Source organism: Balaenoptera ricei, chromosome 14, assembly GCF_028023285.1.
Source record: "Balaenoptera ricei isolate mBalRic1 chromosome 14, mBalRic1.hap2, whole genome shotgun sequence".
Taxonomy (NCBI): Eukaryota; Metazoa; Chordata; class Mammalia; order Artiodactyla; family Balaenopteridae; genus Balaenoptera; species Balaenoptera ricei.
In genome coordinates, this window is record NC_082652.1 from 51,366,133 (window position 1) to 51,384,569 (window position 18,437).

The 18,437-nt window shown below is 36.0% G+C and overlaps 1 protein-coding gene across 1 annotated transcript in view; it reads right to left on the reverse strand.

The window, feature by feature from the left end:
• Window positions 1-583: 583 nt before the first annotated feature.
• Window positions 584-18,437, reverse strand: part of RPRD1A (regulation of nuclear pre-mRNA domain containing 1A) — a 72,766-nt gene continuing 54,912 nt past the window's right edge. The window contains exon 7 of the mRNA XM_059894086.1: window positions 584-4,108. Within this exon, the coding sequence (XP_059750069.1) occupies window positions 3,959-4,108 (150 nt within the window). The 3' untranslated portion in view covers window positions 584-3,958. The remainder of the gene's footprint in view (window positions 4,109-18,437) is intronic.

Consider the following 18,437-nt stretch of genomic DNA (forward strand, 5'->3'; position numbering starts at 1 on the left):
TATTTTCCAATTCTGCTTTAAATTCAAGATGTGGTGAGAGGACCTGTACTCCAGGGATTTCAAGGTACCAAGTGAATCTGTTCACTCAAAAGCACTACTTCTGTGCAGTAGGTCACAAAACAAGATATGGTCTCGTTCTCTGCCCAAAGGAACCTGTTATATACGGAACTGTAAAACCCATACTTTATTATCTTATTACTTGGAATTGCCTGAAATTACCTGGAATTTTAAATCATGAAGCAAGTCACGGACTTGAAAGTTATTCTAGAGCAGTGGTTGTCAAAATGTGGTCCCTAAACTCAGTGGCATTAGCATCAAATTGTTAGACATGTAAACTATCAGGCCTTATCCCAGAACCTCTGGGGGTGGGGCCCAGCAACCTATAGTTTAATAAGCCCTCCAGGTGATTCGGATGTTCGCTCAAGTTTGGTTCCCATTGACCAAGCAAGTAGAATCTCCTTTGGCAGTTTCTCCACGGTAACATTGCTGGACACTTCCAGTACTTTGTTTCCCTCCCAGTCCATCAATGTCTCCCCCCGCACCCCATATCCAATTAAACAAATTCACAAAAATAATCTACACATCTCAAAAAGAACGTAAAACTTTATTAAGAACATCTTATATTGTCATCAGATACCACCAAAGAAAAAGGGGTAAAGAAATAGGGAAATTTCATCTTCCCGTGTGCTACTGCCACCTCAGAACAGACTCATGTGTGGATGGCTGGAATTACAGATGGCAACAAATGCTCTGTATAAATAAATTCAGTAAGTAACACAATGCTCCCTTTCTATACAGAGAAGAATTGGATTTACACTTTAAAAAGCTTTGATACAGTGCAACAACTATTAAACAAGACTCTACATCTTAGGAGCTACTTCTTAATAGAATACAAAGCAGTATAGAGCTTTATGTTATTTCATAAAATATAAATTTTTTGAATGGAAAATTCAGAAAGGACATTCTAACTTTCCTAATTAATTTGTACTTTTGAGTGTTTTCTTTCTAAAGATTTCTCAGAACCAGTTCAATAATGATAATAGATGAGTTGCTCATCTACAGTGACAATTGACAACCTAGGTTTGTTATTTTAATTTTGCAGATCAGGATGACAACGTCATCCCAGCTGTTGCTGATCCTGAAGGAGTTCTTACAGAAAAACCCTGATTCAGAGTGCATGTGAGAAGAGGTACCAAAATAGCTGCACCTGGACTGGTTTTCCTAGAAAGGGAGGTTGGCTGTTAAGCACAGCTGATTTTCTCAGACTCCCGGGTTCCCCCATGTGGTTCTTTTACTTACTGTAATGATGGAAGGAGCAGAGGGAACGCCAGGGAATCTGTTCAAACTGCCACTCCAGACAGCTCTCTGCACTGTTTGTGGAGAAAAGAGTGATGGTATCCATTCAAACCAAAATACCCCTACTGCAAGTATGGCGACATGCTTTTCTCTTGAGGGGCCAGGCCAAGCTGCACTCAAAAATGCATGATTTGCCTCACGTACACAGTGAAGAAAATGCTCATGATTTAGAATCTGGTATTATAGTACCCCCAGCTAGCCCCATTTCTTGAGAAAATGTAGTCTCCCTTTTAGAAAGGAAAGCTATTTACTGCTAAGGCTTACCATGTTAATTATCATAAGGCTGAAAACATAACTTCTAAACCAGACCATATCATTTGTGTTTACAGTCAGTAAATCAACCAACAACTGAAGGCTTGTGGAGGATTGGTCAAAGGGTGAAACTGGGAGTAGGATTCAGGTTGAGTACTATCACTTATCACAAATCACATCAAGCTCTTTAAAAAATAATGCATTTTTATCATAAATATTTAGGGCAGATACTGGCATTAAAATCAGTATCTAAGTCAGAAGTCTGTCTTAAATGGTGAAAATATTTCAACAAACTTCTAATTGGTTTCAAATCTTCCCAGGAGTACATAGTTTATAAATTAGTTTTAAATGGAAAAAAAATGTATTTTGAATAGATAAATCAACACTTCAGCAGATCATAAATAAGGTCAAAATGCTGAAAATAAATTAATACACAAGTTTTTGTTTTCACTTTAACAAAGATTAACTTGCGTGGCATACTTTTACAACAGGTATAACCAGGTTTTAATAATTGTGCATTGGTTACACCCTCCACCACCATGCTGAATCTTTTTCTTACATATCCTACACCTAGGGACAGAAGTACACAAGACAGACATACACCCCAATGTGTAAGTCTGGCTGCTATACACCATTTTCTTAGCGACGTTACAAATGTTGGTCAGGATCTACTACCAGTAATTTGTCAACCACATTACAAGTTAAGTACATTCATGGTTAAGTGGATTAGATTCCTGGGTGAGCTTTCTGTGGTAGTGTTCACAGGGAATCTAATTACTACCGTTCCTGTGAAAAAATGTGCCCCGAGTTCCAAAAGTTGACTAAAAAACCTTGGAATATAAGCCATATGTGGGAACTACTTCTCTGTGTTTCTGTTTCGGAGAGGTCAAACTGTTAAAAGCACTGTTCCCAAAACTACTGGCTACTAAAAATAAATATTTGTCTTCTCCTTCACATATAGATTCATTTTAGCTATAATCTCTAATACTGAGAAAGAGTGAAGCCATTCAGACTAGTGAGACATAACTGGCTTGTGGGATTTAAAAGATGTTTTATTGACTATCTAAGTTGAATCTTCTTACAATGAAAAGAAAAATGTCTAATATGTAAAGTAATGAATGAAAAAAATGTTCATCCTAAGTCATCACTGAGTACAAACTCCACAGCTTAACAATGTGATTTAAAGAGAAAGCAGGAGAGCATGCAACTGCTCTAACACACAGGGTTAGAAATAAAAGGTAAAAAAAAGTACATTTGTTTTGGTAATTCTAAATATACAAATATAATATTTACCAGATCTACCCTGTAGTGTAGCACTGCTTAATTTCCAAATATACAGTCATTCAAAAACCTTAAGGAAACATTAAAAATGTTCCAGGCTACTTTACTGAACATTAATGAATATTGTGTTCTTGAAATATTAAAGCTAAAAATACTATTGTTTTTAAAGTTAAATGACTAAGAGAATAATAAAGTATCATTATTTTACACTTCTTTTAATCCCACAGATGGCTTTATGTTGAAGGGATCAATTATGTTAAAAGGAGCCTGATTTGACAACTAGAAATCAGTTCTAGAATCAGAGTTGTTCTCTTGGTACAATGTCAAAATTTATAACATTTCCAAAGCATTTTCATATTAATCTATCCAAATAATAATAAAGTTTATTCAAGGGGGTCCCTATTTAACACTCCTTTTATTCTACACTGTGGCAGTTGGAATGGAACCCCTATAGCCCTATAGTGCTATTGTGGAAAAGTTCTCTAGGTTCTGATCTGACTCTCAAAATGACATCCATGTTTACTGTTAAATTACTGACCTCTAGGAAATAGGAATCAAAGGCATTGAGAGGCACAGAACTGATATTTTGGTTGGGAAGAAGGGTGAAAATTAAGTTGGAACACTTAGTCCCTTCTACAATCAAGTCCTAACTATACCATAATAAATTCTCAACGAACTCCTGATTAGTTCTTACTCTTTAGGAATTACATACTATACAGTGATTAGATACTGAAGAAAATAAAGAAAATCATTTGAAAATACATGAAGAAATAGAAACATGGAATTTCTCACAAGGCCCTGAATCAAAAAAATTTACAAAAGATCTTTTGAAAATAATCACTATTTGTGAGCTTATTAATACACAGAGATTCACTTTGTTTAAACTAAGTCATGTTAACTTACCAATAAAATAGTAAACAAACCAACATTTTAAACAATTTTATAAATTACTTATTTCTTTTTGTTAATGTCACTCTCTCAACAATATACAAAAATAACACTACAGGACTATCCACCTAACCTGTCTCCATCTCTTGCAAAGTCCTGGGCCCTGGAAAGAGACTGGTCATCAATCTTCACTGTAGATGTCCCCCGCAAAGGGCAGGTGCATGTGGCTGCCAGTGACATTGGGCAATCGAGATAAGTCCGGCAGGCTCTGGATCCGGGACCTGAGTTCTTTTCGCACCAGGGAAACTCTGGCTAACTTGCGCTTGTATTCCTGTAACATCAAACCACTCTCATTAGCATTTCTGGGAGTTCAGAGAAGAGCTATCTAGCTAATGCTCTGCATTAAATCTGGTAAAACATTCAGTTTATGCTGAATAACGAGATTATAATGTGAGCTTTAGATCAAAAGAGGGACTTGGGAAATACTCAAGTAGGTAAACTCATTATTATTATTATTATTATTATGAAAAACCACAATCGTAAGCTGTTGTTTCACACCTGTAAAAAGAAGACTAAAATATTAATATACTTAACCGCAGCATATAAGATTTTCAGGTATACAGGAGCTTGGATAAGAAAAAGTATATATTTATTTTCACAAACTTAAACTGAAATTTAGCACTGTTTTCAATTGTGAATGTTGGCAGCAGACCACAGGAGCATTATCAGTATCTGTGAGTTTAACAGAAACCAGTTGCTTCAATATTACTTTACAGTTTTTCACATCTATCTTAAAATATTGTTTACATTTATGACTACTTTGAAATTATTAGACCAACTGCTACATGTAATTTAATATATCAGTAAAGAAGCATATATTACTGTACAAATTTTATTATTTCAATAATTCTACTTCAATATAACTTGTTTCCATTGTAATGCTATGCATTTTATTTTCTACATTTAAAATATTTAACTTGAGAAGGGGTCCAAGGCTTTGCCAGATCACCAAAGGATTACAATGGCACTAAAAAAAAGGTTAGGAAACCCTGCAAACAGCAGCCTAAGGAGTCAGAGACTGGAAACTAATTAAGATCATGTTTGGCTTAGGAGGGAAACAGCCCCCTGTTCTTTGTAGTGGAAATATCTTTTAACTGAAGTTTCCAGACTTCAACAAGGAGAGAGGAACCTTCTTTATTCCATCACCTAGTAGAGGTGGGATGTGAAGAGGGACCCTAGAAACTGGGTATTATTCCCTCTATAAAGCCTACAACCCTCTCCTTCCCTCTGACCAAGGGTGATCTCAAACAAGACAGACCAGGTGAGTGATAAGCTTTCATCTGGGGTAGAAGGTCTATCCACAAAGAGCCCTTCTTCTTTAGCTGTTTCTCAACTCTGACTGAATCACCTAGGAAATTTTTGAAGAAACTCAGAATTTTCAAGAGAACTCCAGCCTCACTATCTATCAATTAAATGAGAATCTCTGGCAGTGGATCCAGAGCTCTCAAATTTTGTAAAAGCTCCCCCAAAGGATGCTAATACACAGCCAACTTGTGGCTACTTCTCTACAGTTTTTCTGTCTAAAATGAAATCAGTTAGCGAACTTTCTTTGTGTTACTGAGCCTCCTCTTTTAAAGAATAACTACACCTGGGGAAAGGAGTTTGTCAGAATTACTATATCCCAAGTGCTCTAAGGGAATGGGGGAAAGGAGAAGATTTCTGAAGCATGGGGAACTGGGCACAATGGCAGACAAAGCAGGCAAGGTTGAAAGCTGGACATGTTCTAGGATAGCTTTGGGCACATAAGAGAGGGGTCAATCCTTGCCATGTCTGCCTGTTCCTGAATTTCTAATCCATTATGAAGATCAAGGTTGAGTAAAAGAGAGTTTAATTGGGATCTATAACCTCAAGGTAAGATTTTCCTGTTCCCTTTCCCCCTTTGCCAGTGACACACTGGAACACCAGGTAGGTTTCAGCATAACAGCTCAGAGTGGCAAACAAAAGAGAGGCACCAGAGTATTTCATTCTAGATGCATACTTTTCAGTTGGATCTCCACACACATCTCATTTAGCACACGTGTCTTCCTCAGAACATGCTGATAGGGGGGCAAACACATATCTCCATCTGTCCCACTGTTCTTACTAAATCATTCTTTAATACGTAACACCTAAAGTACTCTGGGGTCAGCATGACATATCCAGATGCTGTTCAAACATGCTCAAAAGTAATTACTCTCTGCTCCTCTCGAGGCTAGATGTTTTGAGAAATGTCTTAGTGGTGCCTTTAGTGGTCATTACTGCTCACCCTAATTTCTAGTTTCTAGCATCCAGATAGGCTGTACTTCAATTATTAAGGTTTATATTAATCCTTTGATTCAAAGGATCTGTGGCAATTATTGATAAAAGCCTTCTACCAATTGGCAACACTGCATACAAAAAAATTGGTAAACATCAAAAGCTGCCATTTATCGAATGCCCATAATATGCCAGGCATTAAAATATGAACTCATTTAATCCTCTCAATAATCCTGTGAGAAGAGCGGTTATCCTTCCTAAGCGAGTAAAATCGTGCTTTACTAAATTAGGAACAAAAGTAGTAATCAAAAGCTTTCTAATACAGCCACAGGCAGACTTTCATCTGAAAGACAAAAGATTTAAGTAGCTCTGGTTAACTATTTGATGTTAGCCTGAAGAAAAAACCAGATGAAACCTGACTAACTACCCAATTCTATGATCCAGGCCACAGTCCCAAAACTTTTCAATTGCCTCACTGGTGGTCTAGAAAGAGGCTCCAAGATTCCACAAGTTGGCTTCCTATGGCAACGATGCTTACAATAAGATGTGTATATTGTTTTGATTCTGATGTACAATAATGATAGTAATTCTCTTAGGTCAGAATCATCACAGCACCATGAATGCACTCTCCTCTTTCACAGCACCTTTAGAAAAATGTTGCTGTCTATTTACAATCCTCCTCTCTGCCCTACAAGACTGCAAGTGTTGTGATGGCAGTCCCCAGCATATGGCTAGTATATATTTATTAAGCACTGGAGATAACAGTGTTAAACAAAACAGATGAGGTCTCTTGCCTTTACAAAGCTAACATTTCAGGGGGAAGGAGGCATAAAAAAACATAGATATCAATATTATTTCAGGTATAAATACAATGAAGAAAATAAAGTTGGGCAATAGGAGAATAAAATACAGCAATGTGGGGGGGAACTCAAGGCTACTTTACAAGTAAACAAAAAAAGAGAGGATTAAGGGTTCAAAAATTTTAAGTTTAAGAGCCTGAGGGTGCCCTTCTTCTGCTCAGCCCTACTCCGTGAAACACAGGCTCTACCTTAGACGCGGAAGCTGAGAATACTGGGGCACGGATAACCCTTGCCCCCGATTCAGGAGGTGGTGGTCTTCACGAGAAGAGGCAAGCCAAGAGGAACACAGGTTCCTGCACCCCTTCCCTTCACCAACAGCTCAGCTCCTACAGCAGGGGCATCACTTAAAGAAAAGCTTGCCATTGTCCCCACTCCTAGTTCCACAGACCTGACTCAAAGATTTTGCATGAGAAAGCAGCCTCCTGGTGTCATAACAAATATCTAACACTGACCTCAAAACAAAATCAGTGTCTGGAAGAGATACCTGCACTCCCATGTTCATCGCAGCATTATTCACAATAGCCAAGATATGGAAACAACCCAACTCTTTGTCAACAGGTGAATGGATAAAGACGTGGTACATATATACAATGGACTATTCAGCCATGAGAATGAAGGAAATTCTGTCATTTGCAACAACCTGGACAAACCTAGAAGACATTACGTTAACTGAAATTAGCCAGAGAAAGACAAATACTATATAATCTCACTTATATGTGGACCCTTAAAAAAAAGATGAACTCACAGAAACAGAACAGAATGTTGGTGACCAGGGACTGGGGTGGAGGGGGTGGTGGGAGATGGGGAGATACTGGTCAAAAGGTACAAGCCTTCAGTTATAAAATGAATATGCTCTGGGGATCTAATGTACAGATGGTGATTATAGTTAATAATACTGTGTTGTACACTTGATAATCTGCTAAGAGAGTAGACCTTGTGTTCTCATCACCAAAAAAAAAGTAACCATGTGAAGTGATGAATATATTAATTAACCTGATTGTGGTAATCATTTCACAAAGAACACATGTGTCAAATCATCCCGTCATAGACTTTAAATATATACAATTTCATGTGCCAATTTTACTTCAATAAAGCTGGAGTGGGAGAAAAGAAATATCTCTTTTTATTCTCAGTAAACAAAAAAAATTACCCTAAGCATGAAAGAGAAAACACAAACGTGGATCCAGTGGCATGCACGTATCAGGGAAAGTCAAAGTTGTGGTAGTCTAATCAGATAAACGCATCAATAGGTAAGGCCACTAAGTCCCTTTCAGTTTTCTCATTCTTTTCTAACTAAACCTGAATTTTGCAAAAACAGCTTTCAAAAGACTTTTGTGTTTTAACCCAAATAACCTTTTTTTTTCCTAAAAGAATTTACCTCTGTTCCAGCCCCAAAGAAGGGGAAGGACCTGAAATTTAAATTAAAAAAAAAAACTGCTGAAAAGCCAAAGCATTAAAAAATTAAGCCCCTTCCCTCAGCAATAAATACTGAACTGCTTTTACTGCAAAGGTATAGTGTTCTGACTATTCTGTGTATTTAAAAGTCTTTTTTATAATTTTTATTTTTTAATTGAAGTATAGTTGATTCACAATGTTTCAGATGTACAGCAAAAGTGGTTCAGTTATATATAATATATAGATAAAGAATATATCTATATATCTTTTAGATTCTTTTCCATTATAGGTTATTACAAGATATTGAATATAGTTCCCTGTGCCATACAGTAGGTCCTTGTTATCTATTTTATATATAGTAGTCTGTATCTGCTAATCTAGAATTCCAAATTTATCCCTCCCACCCTGTCCCCTTTGGTCTCTTTCTTGTTTTGTTCTCTTCTCCTGTGATCTGATGACTATTTTTAGTATTATGTTTGGATTCCTTCTTCTTTTTTGTGTTTATATCTATTATAGATTTTCTGGTTTGCGGTTACCTTGAGGTTTTGGAATAGCAGTCTATACATATACGTGATTGCTCTAAGTTGCTGATCTCTTAATTTCAAATGCATTTAAAATACCCTGCATTTGTACTCTCCTCCCCTCACAATTACTGTTTTTGATATAATATTTTACATCTTGTTTTGTGCATCCCTTACCTCTTTATTGTGGACAGATAATTTTACTACTTTTGTATAATTTTACTACTTTTGTCTAACTTTCCTACTAGCTTTGTGTATGGATGATTTCCTACCTTTACTGTATGTTTGCCTTTATCTGTGAGCTTTTTCATTCTGTAATTTTGTTTCTAGTTGTGGCCTTTTCTTTTTCACCCAGAGAAGTTCCATTAACAGCTGTAAAGCTGGTTTGGTGGTGCTGAAATCTTTTACCTGTTACTTGTCGGTAAAGCTTTTGATTTCTCCATCAAATCTGAATGAGTCTTGCTGGGTATTCTTGGTTGTACGTTCTTCCCTTTTGTCACTTTAAATGCATCATGCCACTCCTTTCTGGCCTGCAGAATTTCTGCTGAAAGATCAGCTGCCACTTTGGGAACCAATGCTTCACCTCACTTCCTGTTGACTGTTTACATGAGTCATTTTACTTCTCCCTCACTATTGCCCCCTCATTCAACAAGGTCTGTATTTTTGTTCTTAATTTACTTGCCGGTATCACCACCACCAACACCCTAAAACTGCAAACCCTCGTCTGACTATATTTCAGCATTAATGAATCAGGAGGTGTTATCTATCTTGCATGTAGTTAGAGTGGGTTAGAGCTAGGTTGAAATCTGAACCACCACTAGAAATGCTTTTCTTTACAGCTAATGTTGAGTATATATTGTGTCCAAATCTCCATTTTACAAGACCTATTTTAAGACCAAACTTTGCCATAGAAACTTTTCCTACTTTAGTTTCACACTAACTTTCTATGATCTGCTACTATTCAAGTTATTTCTCAACTTAAATACTACTATACTGTTTTCTAGTTTTCATAATTAGGGGGAAACACACCTTGTGTGTATCTATATTCCTTACAGTGTTCAGCAGAGCACTGGGTGTGAACAGGTCCCCAGTCAATTCTCCTGGGCATTAGGTCAAAAGATCTGGATACAAGTACCACCTCCTCAATTTACTACCTGTAATCTTAGGCAAGGGTGCCCTAAAATTATCTAAGCCTCAGCTGCTTCCTTTGTAAAATATGGGTATCTATTTTATTGGGCTGTGAGGCTTAAATAAGTTAATGTGGAAGTTTTCAAATTATGAAGTGCCATATGACTGCAGTTATCATTCTGGGATGGTATCAGAACCATCTCGCACCAAGAACAGCTAAGAGGATAAATTTCCTAAAATTTGGAGATCTTATTCATTTTAGGGCTGATCCAGATAGTTGTTCTAATATTTCAGTTGCTTAAAATAAACAGCTTAACTATTTCTGAATTTAAATATATATATATATATATATATATATAAGGGCTGCCTTTATCTTGCACATGCTACTAATAATTCTGCTCTCTTCTTTCATACATGACTCTGACTTAAAAAAAAAAAAAACTTGGAGAAATTCAACTGTACCCACATGTACATCTTTAGTGGCCATTAAGGGCTGTGGTCAACAATTTCAAGCATCATGCCTACCATATCACAGCCCCTTCCTTCCTACCCACTTCCTGAGAGACAACTGCTGCAGCAGAAAGAGGAATATATCAAGTTAGGAAGCCCAATCCCGATTCTAGTGAGCAAGCTGTGTAGCTTTTGTAGGAATCAAGTTTGAGTGTAATCCAGATTCCAGAATGCTCTGAAAACAAGGCTTTGATAACTCATTCTCTCTCAATTTTCATTTGTGAAATCAATGTTTAGGGTGCCTTTCAAGTATAACAATATGGGCTGGACAACCCCCAGTTTTAAAAGACATATGAGGATATTTTTTTCAGCCAAGAAAACATGGACATCCTAGCATTATAGTTAAAGACTTTCTCCACAATAGCATTTCTTAAAGATGGAGAGAGTGATGTAGTATTTCCATATGATACCTTATTTCCATAGTATTCCACAAGCTGTGTCTATGCAAACACCTAAGCAATTTAACTTCTCCCTTTGTATCTCACTGTATGTATCCTTAGTCTGAAATCTGGTTGATTCAGTTTTGGCTACTTAAAATTTACCTGTTACATCATTTTTTATCAGTCGTCATAGTAACTACATATTTGAGAACAAAATAAGTTGGTCCTTGGGTCACAAAAGCACAAATTAACTTTGAAGGTGGAGCTAGTTATCTTCATTCAAAATAGTATCAAGACATAATCTTCAGAACATATTATAGAACCCCTTAGGTTGATGGTAATCTTCATAATCCTGGTTCCTTCTATTTGTTCTTCTGCAGACCCCTAAATGGGTTTGTTCTTTGATATGTATTTCATTATGTCTTCTGCCTCTCTTTAGATGTTAACAAGTCTTTCTTAAGTGACTTTCTTCAATATAACTATTTAGAAGCTCTCATTCTCATTTTTCAGGATCCATCATAATTTACTTCATTTTGCTTACCCTGGGGTTGGGGCTCTTTGCTAGACAGGAAAAGTTAATTGAAGTATCAATCAATATTTTAAAAATACCACTTATTTTCTTAAAGAAGACCAAGAAATTCCATGATGTCGGGGAGATTAGTTAAGTCTGTTGCCATCTCCAGATAACAGAGTGTAAAGCAGGTAAAGATCTCAGTGGTTTGCCCTAAGTTGTCTTCTAGAAAACAAATACCCAAACTTAGCTTGGGATCTAGTCCTGCAATTGTTAAAAACTATTGTATATATAATTAAAATATTTTAAAAGTAAAATATCGAATCCTTTCTCATTTCTTTTCACATTATCCCACACATCTCTGATGGAACCATTTTTCCTTGACCATCTGCAGAAAAGTTACCTTTTAGTGGGAAACACTTTAGTGCAAATGAATGTCATCTAACAGACTGTCTTATATCTTGCAGTTCCTTTGAGGGCTTACTATCATTCTCTTAAATAACTATTCTACAATAAAAGCAGATTTTACTTCTAAAATATTCTTGAAATAGGTAATTCCCACCTGTTAATAAGTTATAATTCTATTACCATGAAGGCTCATTAGCCTTCTGGATTAACAAGTAGAAAAAAAATTTAATATTTTCTCAGGGACTTAGTTTTCTGCAAGGAACCCAATGCCTACCTGGCTATCGACTGGGTTTTTAAAAAATCAAAAATGCTAAATTGTAATGAGGGTAGATACTGTTATAAATAAGCTTTATACATGTCTAGATTGAGTGTGACCCTAACCAAGATTCTGATGTGCTTACTAAATGCCAAATGCTGTTCTAAGTGGTCCATTGAATCTTCATAGGTAGAGACTCATTATCCATGCATTACAGATAATAAAACTAAAGCACAATTAACCACTAATTAAGAAACTTCCTCTTAAGTCAACAGACAGGGTCAAAAAAGCTTGAAACCTAGACAGTCTGGCTTCAGAGTCCTCACGCTTAACCATTATGCTATCTTGCCTTTTGTATCTTGGAATTGTTATTGGGATGGGTATTCTTTAGAAGTGTGTTATCCAACTGAAATCTACCTTACATGAAATATAGGATCACCACAGTCACAGGACTAACGGTTATGTCCCTAAAACTCAAAATCCAACATGTTTAGGAAACAAACTGTGACTTGTATTAGGTAGTCTAATACTGCCATTAAAACATCTCTGGAATCCCCAGTAATGGAGAGGAGCTGTCATTTTCTCATGAATAACAGCATATGGGCCTAGAGACATTAAAAAAAAAAAAAAAAAGGACTAATAATAATAGCAGCAACATACAGAAGACACAAGGGAAAAGAAACAAAAAAAGGCAAGGGGCTAGTCCAATCAGGAACAATGACCAATATTCCAGGAAAGTTGAACCTATCACTAATCATCAGTTTTGACCTTGGAGGGGTAGGGGGAGCCAGGAGCTGATAGGCAGCGTATCACTGAGGTCATTTCTCTGTAAGCAACTTCAAAATCAAGTGGGAAGAAGGAATTTAAGGAAGTGAGATATAACAAATTAATTTTTCTACTTGTCTGATATTTAAATTAGGAAGTACACTTAATTATGCTTTCTATAAATTTTCATTTTGTGTGACCTTTCAGCCTAAATTATTTTCATTTTCTGTGTGACATTTTAGTCTCCCTTAGTATGTATTACCCAATTACTAAAGAATCACACTATTTCAGGATCATGGAGGTCAGCCAATTTGGTATTTCCCAAATTGGGTGTCCCATGGAACATTGTTACACAAGGCTTTAATAGGCAGGCCATAAATCAGAGGTTCTGGGCTGTTTGGGAGCACACATAGTTTCTCTGCTACATCCCTGCTCCAATCTCCAATATGCTCATGTCCAGAGTGAAGCTCCAAGAAGGGAATCTGGTTTGTAACATTCCTCAAAAACCTGAAATACATGTTTGCTGAATATATACTACCATCTCCCATAGCCAGTTGTTTACATATAGAATAGTGAGGCAAACATTAGACCCAACATTTCTCTTGTCCTTGTCATTCAACCTCTTCTTGACCACCTTCAGTAACAGCAAACACTACTTTACCCTTCACTTTTAAAGAACAGTTTCACTGGATATAGAATTTTAGGTTGGTGTTTTTCCTTCAACACTTTTCACCCCACTCCCTTCTTGCTTGTGTGGTTCTACTGAGAAGTGCACTGTAATTCTTAGCCTACAGGTAAGATGTTTTTCCCCTCTGGCTTTTTTCAAGGTTTTCTCTTTGCCTTTCATTTTCTGCAGTTTGAATATGACATGCCTAAGTGCAGACTAGATTTTTTGATATCCTGTCAGGTGTTTGTTCTGTGTTTCCTGGGTCAGTGGTTTGATGTCTGTCATTAACTCTGGAATTTCTTGGCCATTATTACTTCAAATATTTCTTCTGCTTCATTTGTTCTTCTGGTATTCCAAGCACATGCATGTTACACTTTTCCAAACTGTCCCACAATTCTTGAATGTTCTGTGTTTGGTTTTCGTTTTGTTTGGGAGGGGAGGTTGTTGCTTGTTGTTGTTCTATTTTCTTTTTGCATTTCAGTTTGGAAAGTTTCTACTATCAAGCTCATTGATTTTTTCCTCAGCAGTGTCCAGTCTACTGAGGTGATCATCAAAGGCACTTTTCATTTGTCAGTGTTTATTTCTAACATTTAAAATTTGCTTTTGATTCTTTCTTAAGCATGTTCACCTCTACTTAAATCTGTTCTTGAATGGTGTCTACTTTTCATTAGAGCTGTTAACATATTAATCAGTTATTTTAAATTCCTGAACTGGTGATTCCAGAATTTGTGTCATACAAGAATTTGTTTCTGATCCTTGTATTGTCTCTTCAGGCTGTTTCTTGCCTTTTGGCATGCTTTGTAATTTTTTCAAAAGCTGAACGTGATTACCAGGCAATAAAAACTGAGGTAAATAAATCTTTATTGTGAGGTTTTACATTAATCTGGCCAGGATTGGGGCTGTATTTAAGGTTTGCTGTAGATGTAGATAGCTGAGGCTGAAACATTAAGTAGTCCTTTCACATTAGGCCAGTTCTAATTGCCAGAATGGTCTTGCTTGTCACCTGGAACATATCCACTGGTCCTAGGTTCTGCCTTCTTATGTAAACCCAACTCTTCTCTTCTGATAGCTTTCAAAGCATCTGAAGACAGGTAGCACATAAATTATGCCTGTCCTCAAGTCTAATCTCTGATATCCCCATTTGTTCAACTGTTCTCCAACGCATTTTGTTTCCATTTCCTTTGCCATCCTGGCCTCTGCCTCTGAATAAACACTGTGGTAAGTTAATTCCCTTTACTAACGCAGAATCCAGCATACATAAATTTATGTTCAATACATAAATCTGGCTGTTGTTTAACCAGCATCCAATAAAATAGAACGTACTTTCCATATTCTGAACACTTAGTGCAGCTTAACACTGTTTATGTTACCACAGCTATGTCACCATGCTAACAGCTACATGACTGCTGCTTTCTTCCATGAAGTGATGCCAAGCCAGGTCCTGATCATGTTGATGCAGTTAGCTTAAAGGAATCTAAATGTAGGAACTGACAGTAGAAATTTTTAAGCAGAGAAAAGTGATAATGAAAGCAATGCAAGATTCACATTGATTCCCATTCAATTTGCACTAGTTATGGACCAATGGTTATTAAACTGTGAGCCAAAGATGCGTATTAGAGGCAGCCCTAATTCAACTGAAGTTGTAAGCAAATTTGTGCGTGTGTGCATTTTTCAAAGCTGTTGGCAACTCAAAAAAGGTTAAAAAGGGCCATGTTCTCATATTTCTGCAATCTTTCTGATGTTTCATGAATACACCTTTTTAATCAAAGAAAACTGAACACATTTAGCTATGGCCCCAAAAGTCAAAAGGTAACTAAAATCTCATTAGGAATTAGAATATAAAGCACATTATTGTAGCATACTGTGTTTAGCATCTAATAAGTTATCAAAATTTATCAAATTTTCTGATAATGACCTGCCTAGTTAATATATGTGCATTATCATTGTATGTAAATTACCTCAATTTTAAAATGTACTAAGTTTATTAATCTTAAAAAAAACCCAAGACTATTACTTTATATTGGAATAAGATCACTGGATATTAGAAAGATTCCAAGAATGGAACTGGCTTTACTTTGAAGCAGTGCCTTTCTCCATAATCTGATCTAAGCATGACTAAATTTGGGAGATACTTTACAAAGAATTTTTGCTTTAGGAAGTTATGCCTGACAGAATTCTGTCTGTGAGATTGTTAGTGTGAATGACATAAGGCTCTCCTTAAAATTTTGATTAATTTAACTAAGAGGTTCACATTTTACTTTATCAAATCTTATGTGTGCAATGATATCAAAATTACCAAGATAAATTCTAGTTCTAATATGAATCTTACTTCAAAAGTAAGGAGTGGATAAATTAGAAGGTATAGCTATCAAAAATACCACTCCCCCGATAAATTACAATGGTGTACTGAAGGACTTAGAGAGACAATGAGGACTTGTAGTAAATAGATAACTTCCAATATTCTTGATAGTAAATATCTCCCCCCCACCCCAATCTGTCACATGGACCTAGTTCTTTCAGTAAATCCAATAAGTACAACTTATTTATCCTGATGTGGATAAATGGACCTTTTTTAAAGTTCCACCCGTTTGAAATAAAGGAAACAAAAGATACAATAAATGCTAGCCACCTATAATGTTGTTAAAAAATCACTTTCACAAACATTTTTTAAAAGATGAGACTGAATATACACAACTATTTAAAACAAACAAAAAAAAGAGTGGAGTGCAATACATTAAAATATTAATAATAAGTGTTTTCAGAGGTTGGTGTAAACTTTTGAGTTGGGTTTTTTTTTCAGTATTTTCCAAATTTTCTATAATAAACATGTATTGTTTTTATGATGGGAAAGTGTTTTAGGAATAAAAGGCAAGGAAAAAAATTTAAACTGCATATTGCTTTCAAAAGATGAATTTCTAAAGTACTCAGAAGTTTCTAACTATAAGAAGGGAATAAGGGAAAAGTCAAAAGCACTGAATTTTAGAACTTAAATAGATCTCACCAATCATTAGGTTTGATATCTACATTTCGAAGATGAGGAAAAAAGGGCTTGCTATTGCACAGTTTCTTCAAGTTCACACAGTAAGTTCTAGAACCCATAACTCTCAGTTCATTATTCTAATCCACACTCCATACTCACTGAAGACTAACCAAGATAAATACTTCAGTTGGATGTAAATTTGTACATACAGTATGGCTACAACTGTCTAACATTTTTTATAATTATGCTTACAATGGTGTTTTTAATATATGATTTTTATAAGATCAAGGAAATACGATGAAGTGTTATCAGGAGCTAAGTGGTTTTAATGTATTCATTTTAATGTAATTAATGTACTTTTCAAATTTCCTTTGAAGATAATGTTAATTAATACTTCTGTGCCTCAGTGTTCTCATTCATAAAACAGGTATAATAATAGTAATCCACCTCATACAGTCACAAATAAAAATATGATCAGTACCTAGAATGGTACCTGCACACGGAGTAAATGCTAAGTATCAGTTATTATTTTATGACAAAAATTTAAATCATCTCCCTTACAATGGAGTTTAAGTGCAATAGCAGGTATCAGGTTAGGCACTGGTAATTTTTCACCCACATAATGTATGGAAATGTTTCCCTTATGCAGGATTGGGATATTGCATTCAAGATGCCAAAGAATTCTGGGAATCTAAAAACTAATAATCTCTTAGAGGCTTCAAGAGCAGGGTTTCTTGATGAATAGGAGTTTTTGTTGTTGTTTTCATTATGAGTGTAGACACTCAAATGAAGGAAAACTGTGCTCACTGATGAGTCAGGAAGGAGTAACAACATGCGATTGCAGAGAGAATGAAATCTAGCAGGCAGAGCCCGAGCTGACGTCCTCAAAGTCAATCTACCTCACTAGCACTAGTCATCCAGATGCTCCACTCCTTCCTACAGATAAATTCTCGGACAGGTCTAGGTAGCGAGCTGAGGAAAAAGAGTCATCTGGCAATACCAGCTGCTGGATGGGAACCAACATTAAATTCTGGCAGGTGTGAAGAACGCTGTACTCTTTGTTCCTATCTTCTTTCTTTTTCCCAGTTCTCCTTCTTTCCATCTTTTTTCTCTCCTCTGTTTTTGTTCCTTTGCCTCATGCTGAGTTCTACTGTCAAAGGAAACTCTTAACTCTGTTATCATTTACAACACAAAGTTCATTTTGTGTGAAATGTACATATACTATATACCAGTATACCTAATACTATGTATATACACTATATACAGATAATCCTAAACAGCTTTTGTGACACCAAATTCAGATTTTCACACATTGGTTAGCAAACAGGTCAAAGCTACCCTATCATGATACTACTGTCAACATTTCAGTTTTGTACAGCAGTCTGAGGAGTTACGTGGGTGCTGATACTTGCGATAAAAACAAACAAACAAACAACAACAAAAAATACAAGGATAGAAATCAGACATGCTAAGAGTGGCAAATACTTGCCACACAGATACTCCCTGGACTTTGGCTGGCTTGCTGTATGTTCCATGCTAAAAGATAATGAAAACAGAATTTTACTATTCTGAATTGGGATTCAACATCAAAAACTCCAGTAATCCAAAAGTAAAGGGAATTTCACAGATCCAAAGAGAAGACGATAATGCTTCTTTACATTTCATGAGAAAGCAAGAGAAGATGGCAAATTGTTACACATTTTTTGCTTGACAGATTGAAGTTGATGAGACTGCTGTCAAAATCAGCACTGCAATATCCAGTTCAATAAAAACTAAATCCTTCAACTTGAAGATCAGTTCTTCCTGACTATATTATTTTTAAATTGCATTGTCTATATTTAATAATTTATGTCCTTACTAACTTTATATCTCAAATAATACATGGGGGCTTAAAAAACATCAATAACTAGAGCAAGGAAGTTTGTAATTTTAAAAAATCTCTCTGGGCAAAAACTGTCCCTCTTAATATATGCTTTTGTTGCTA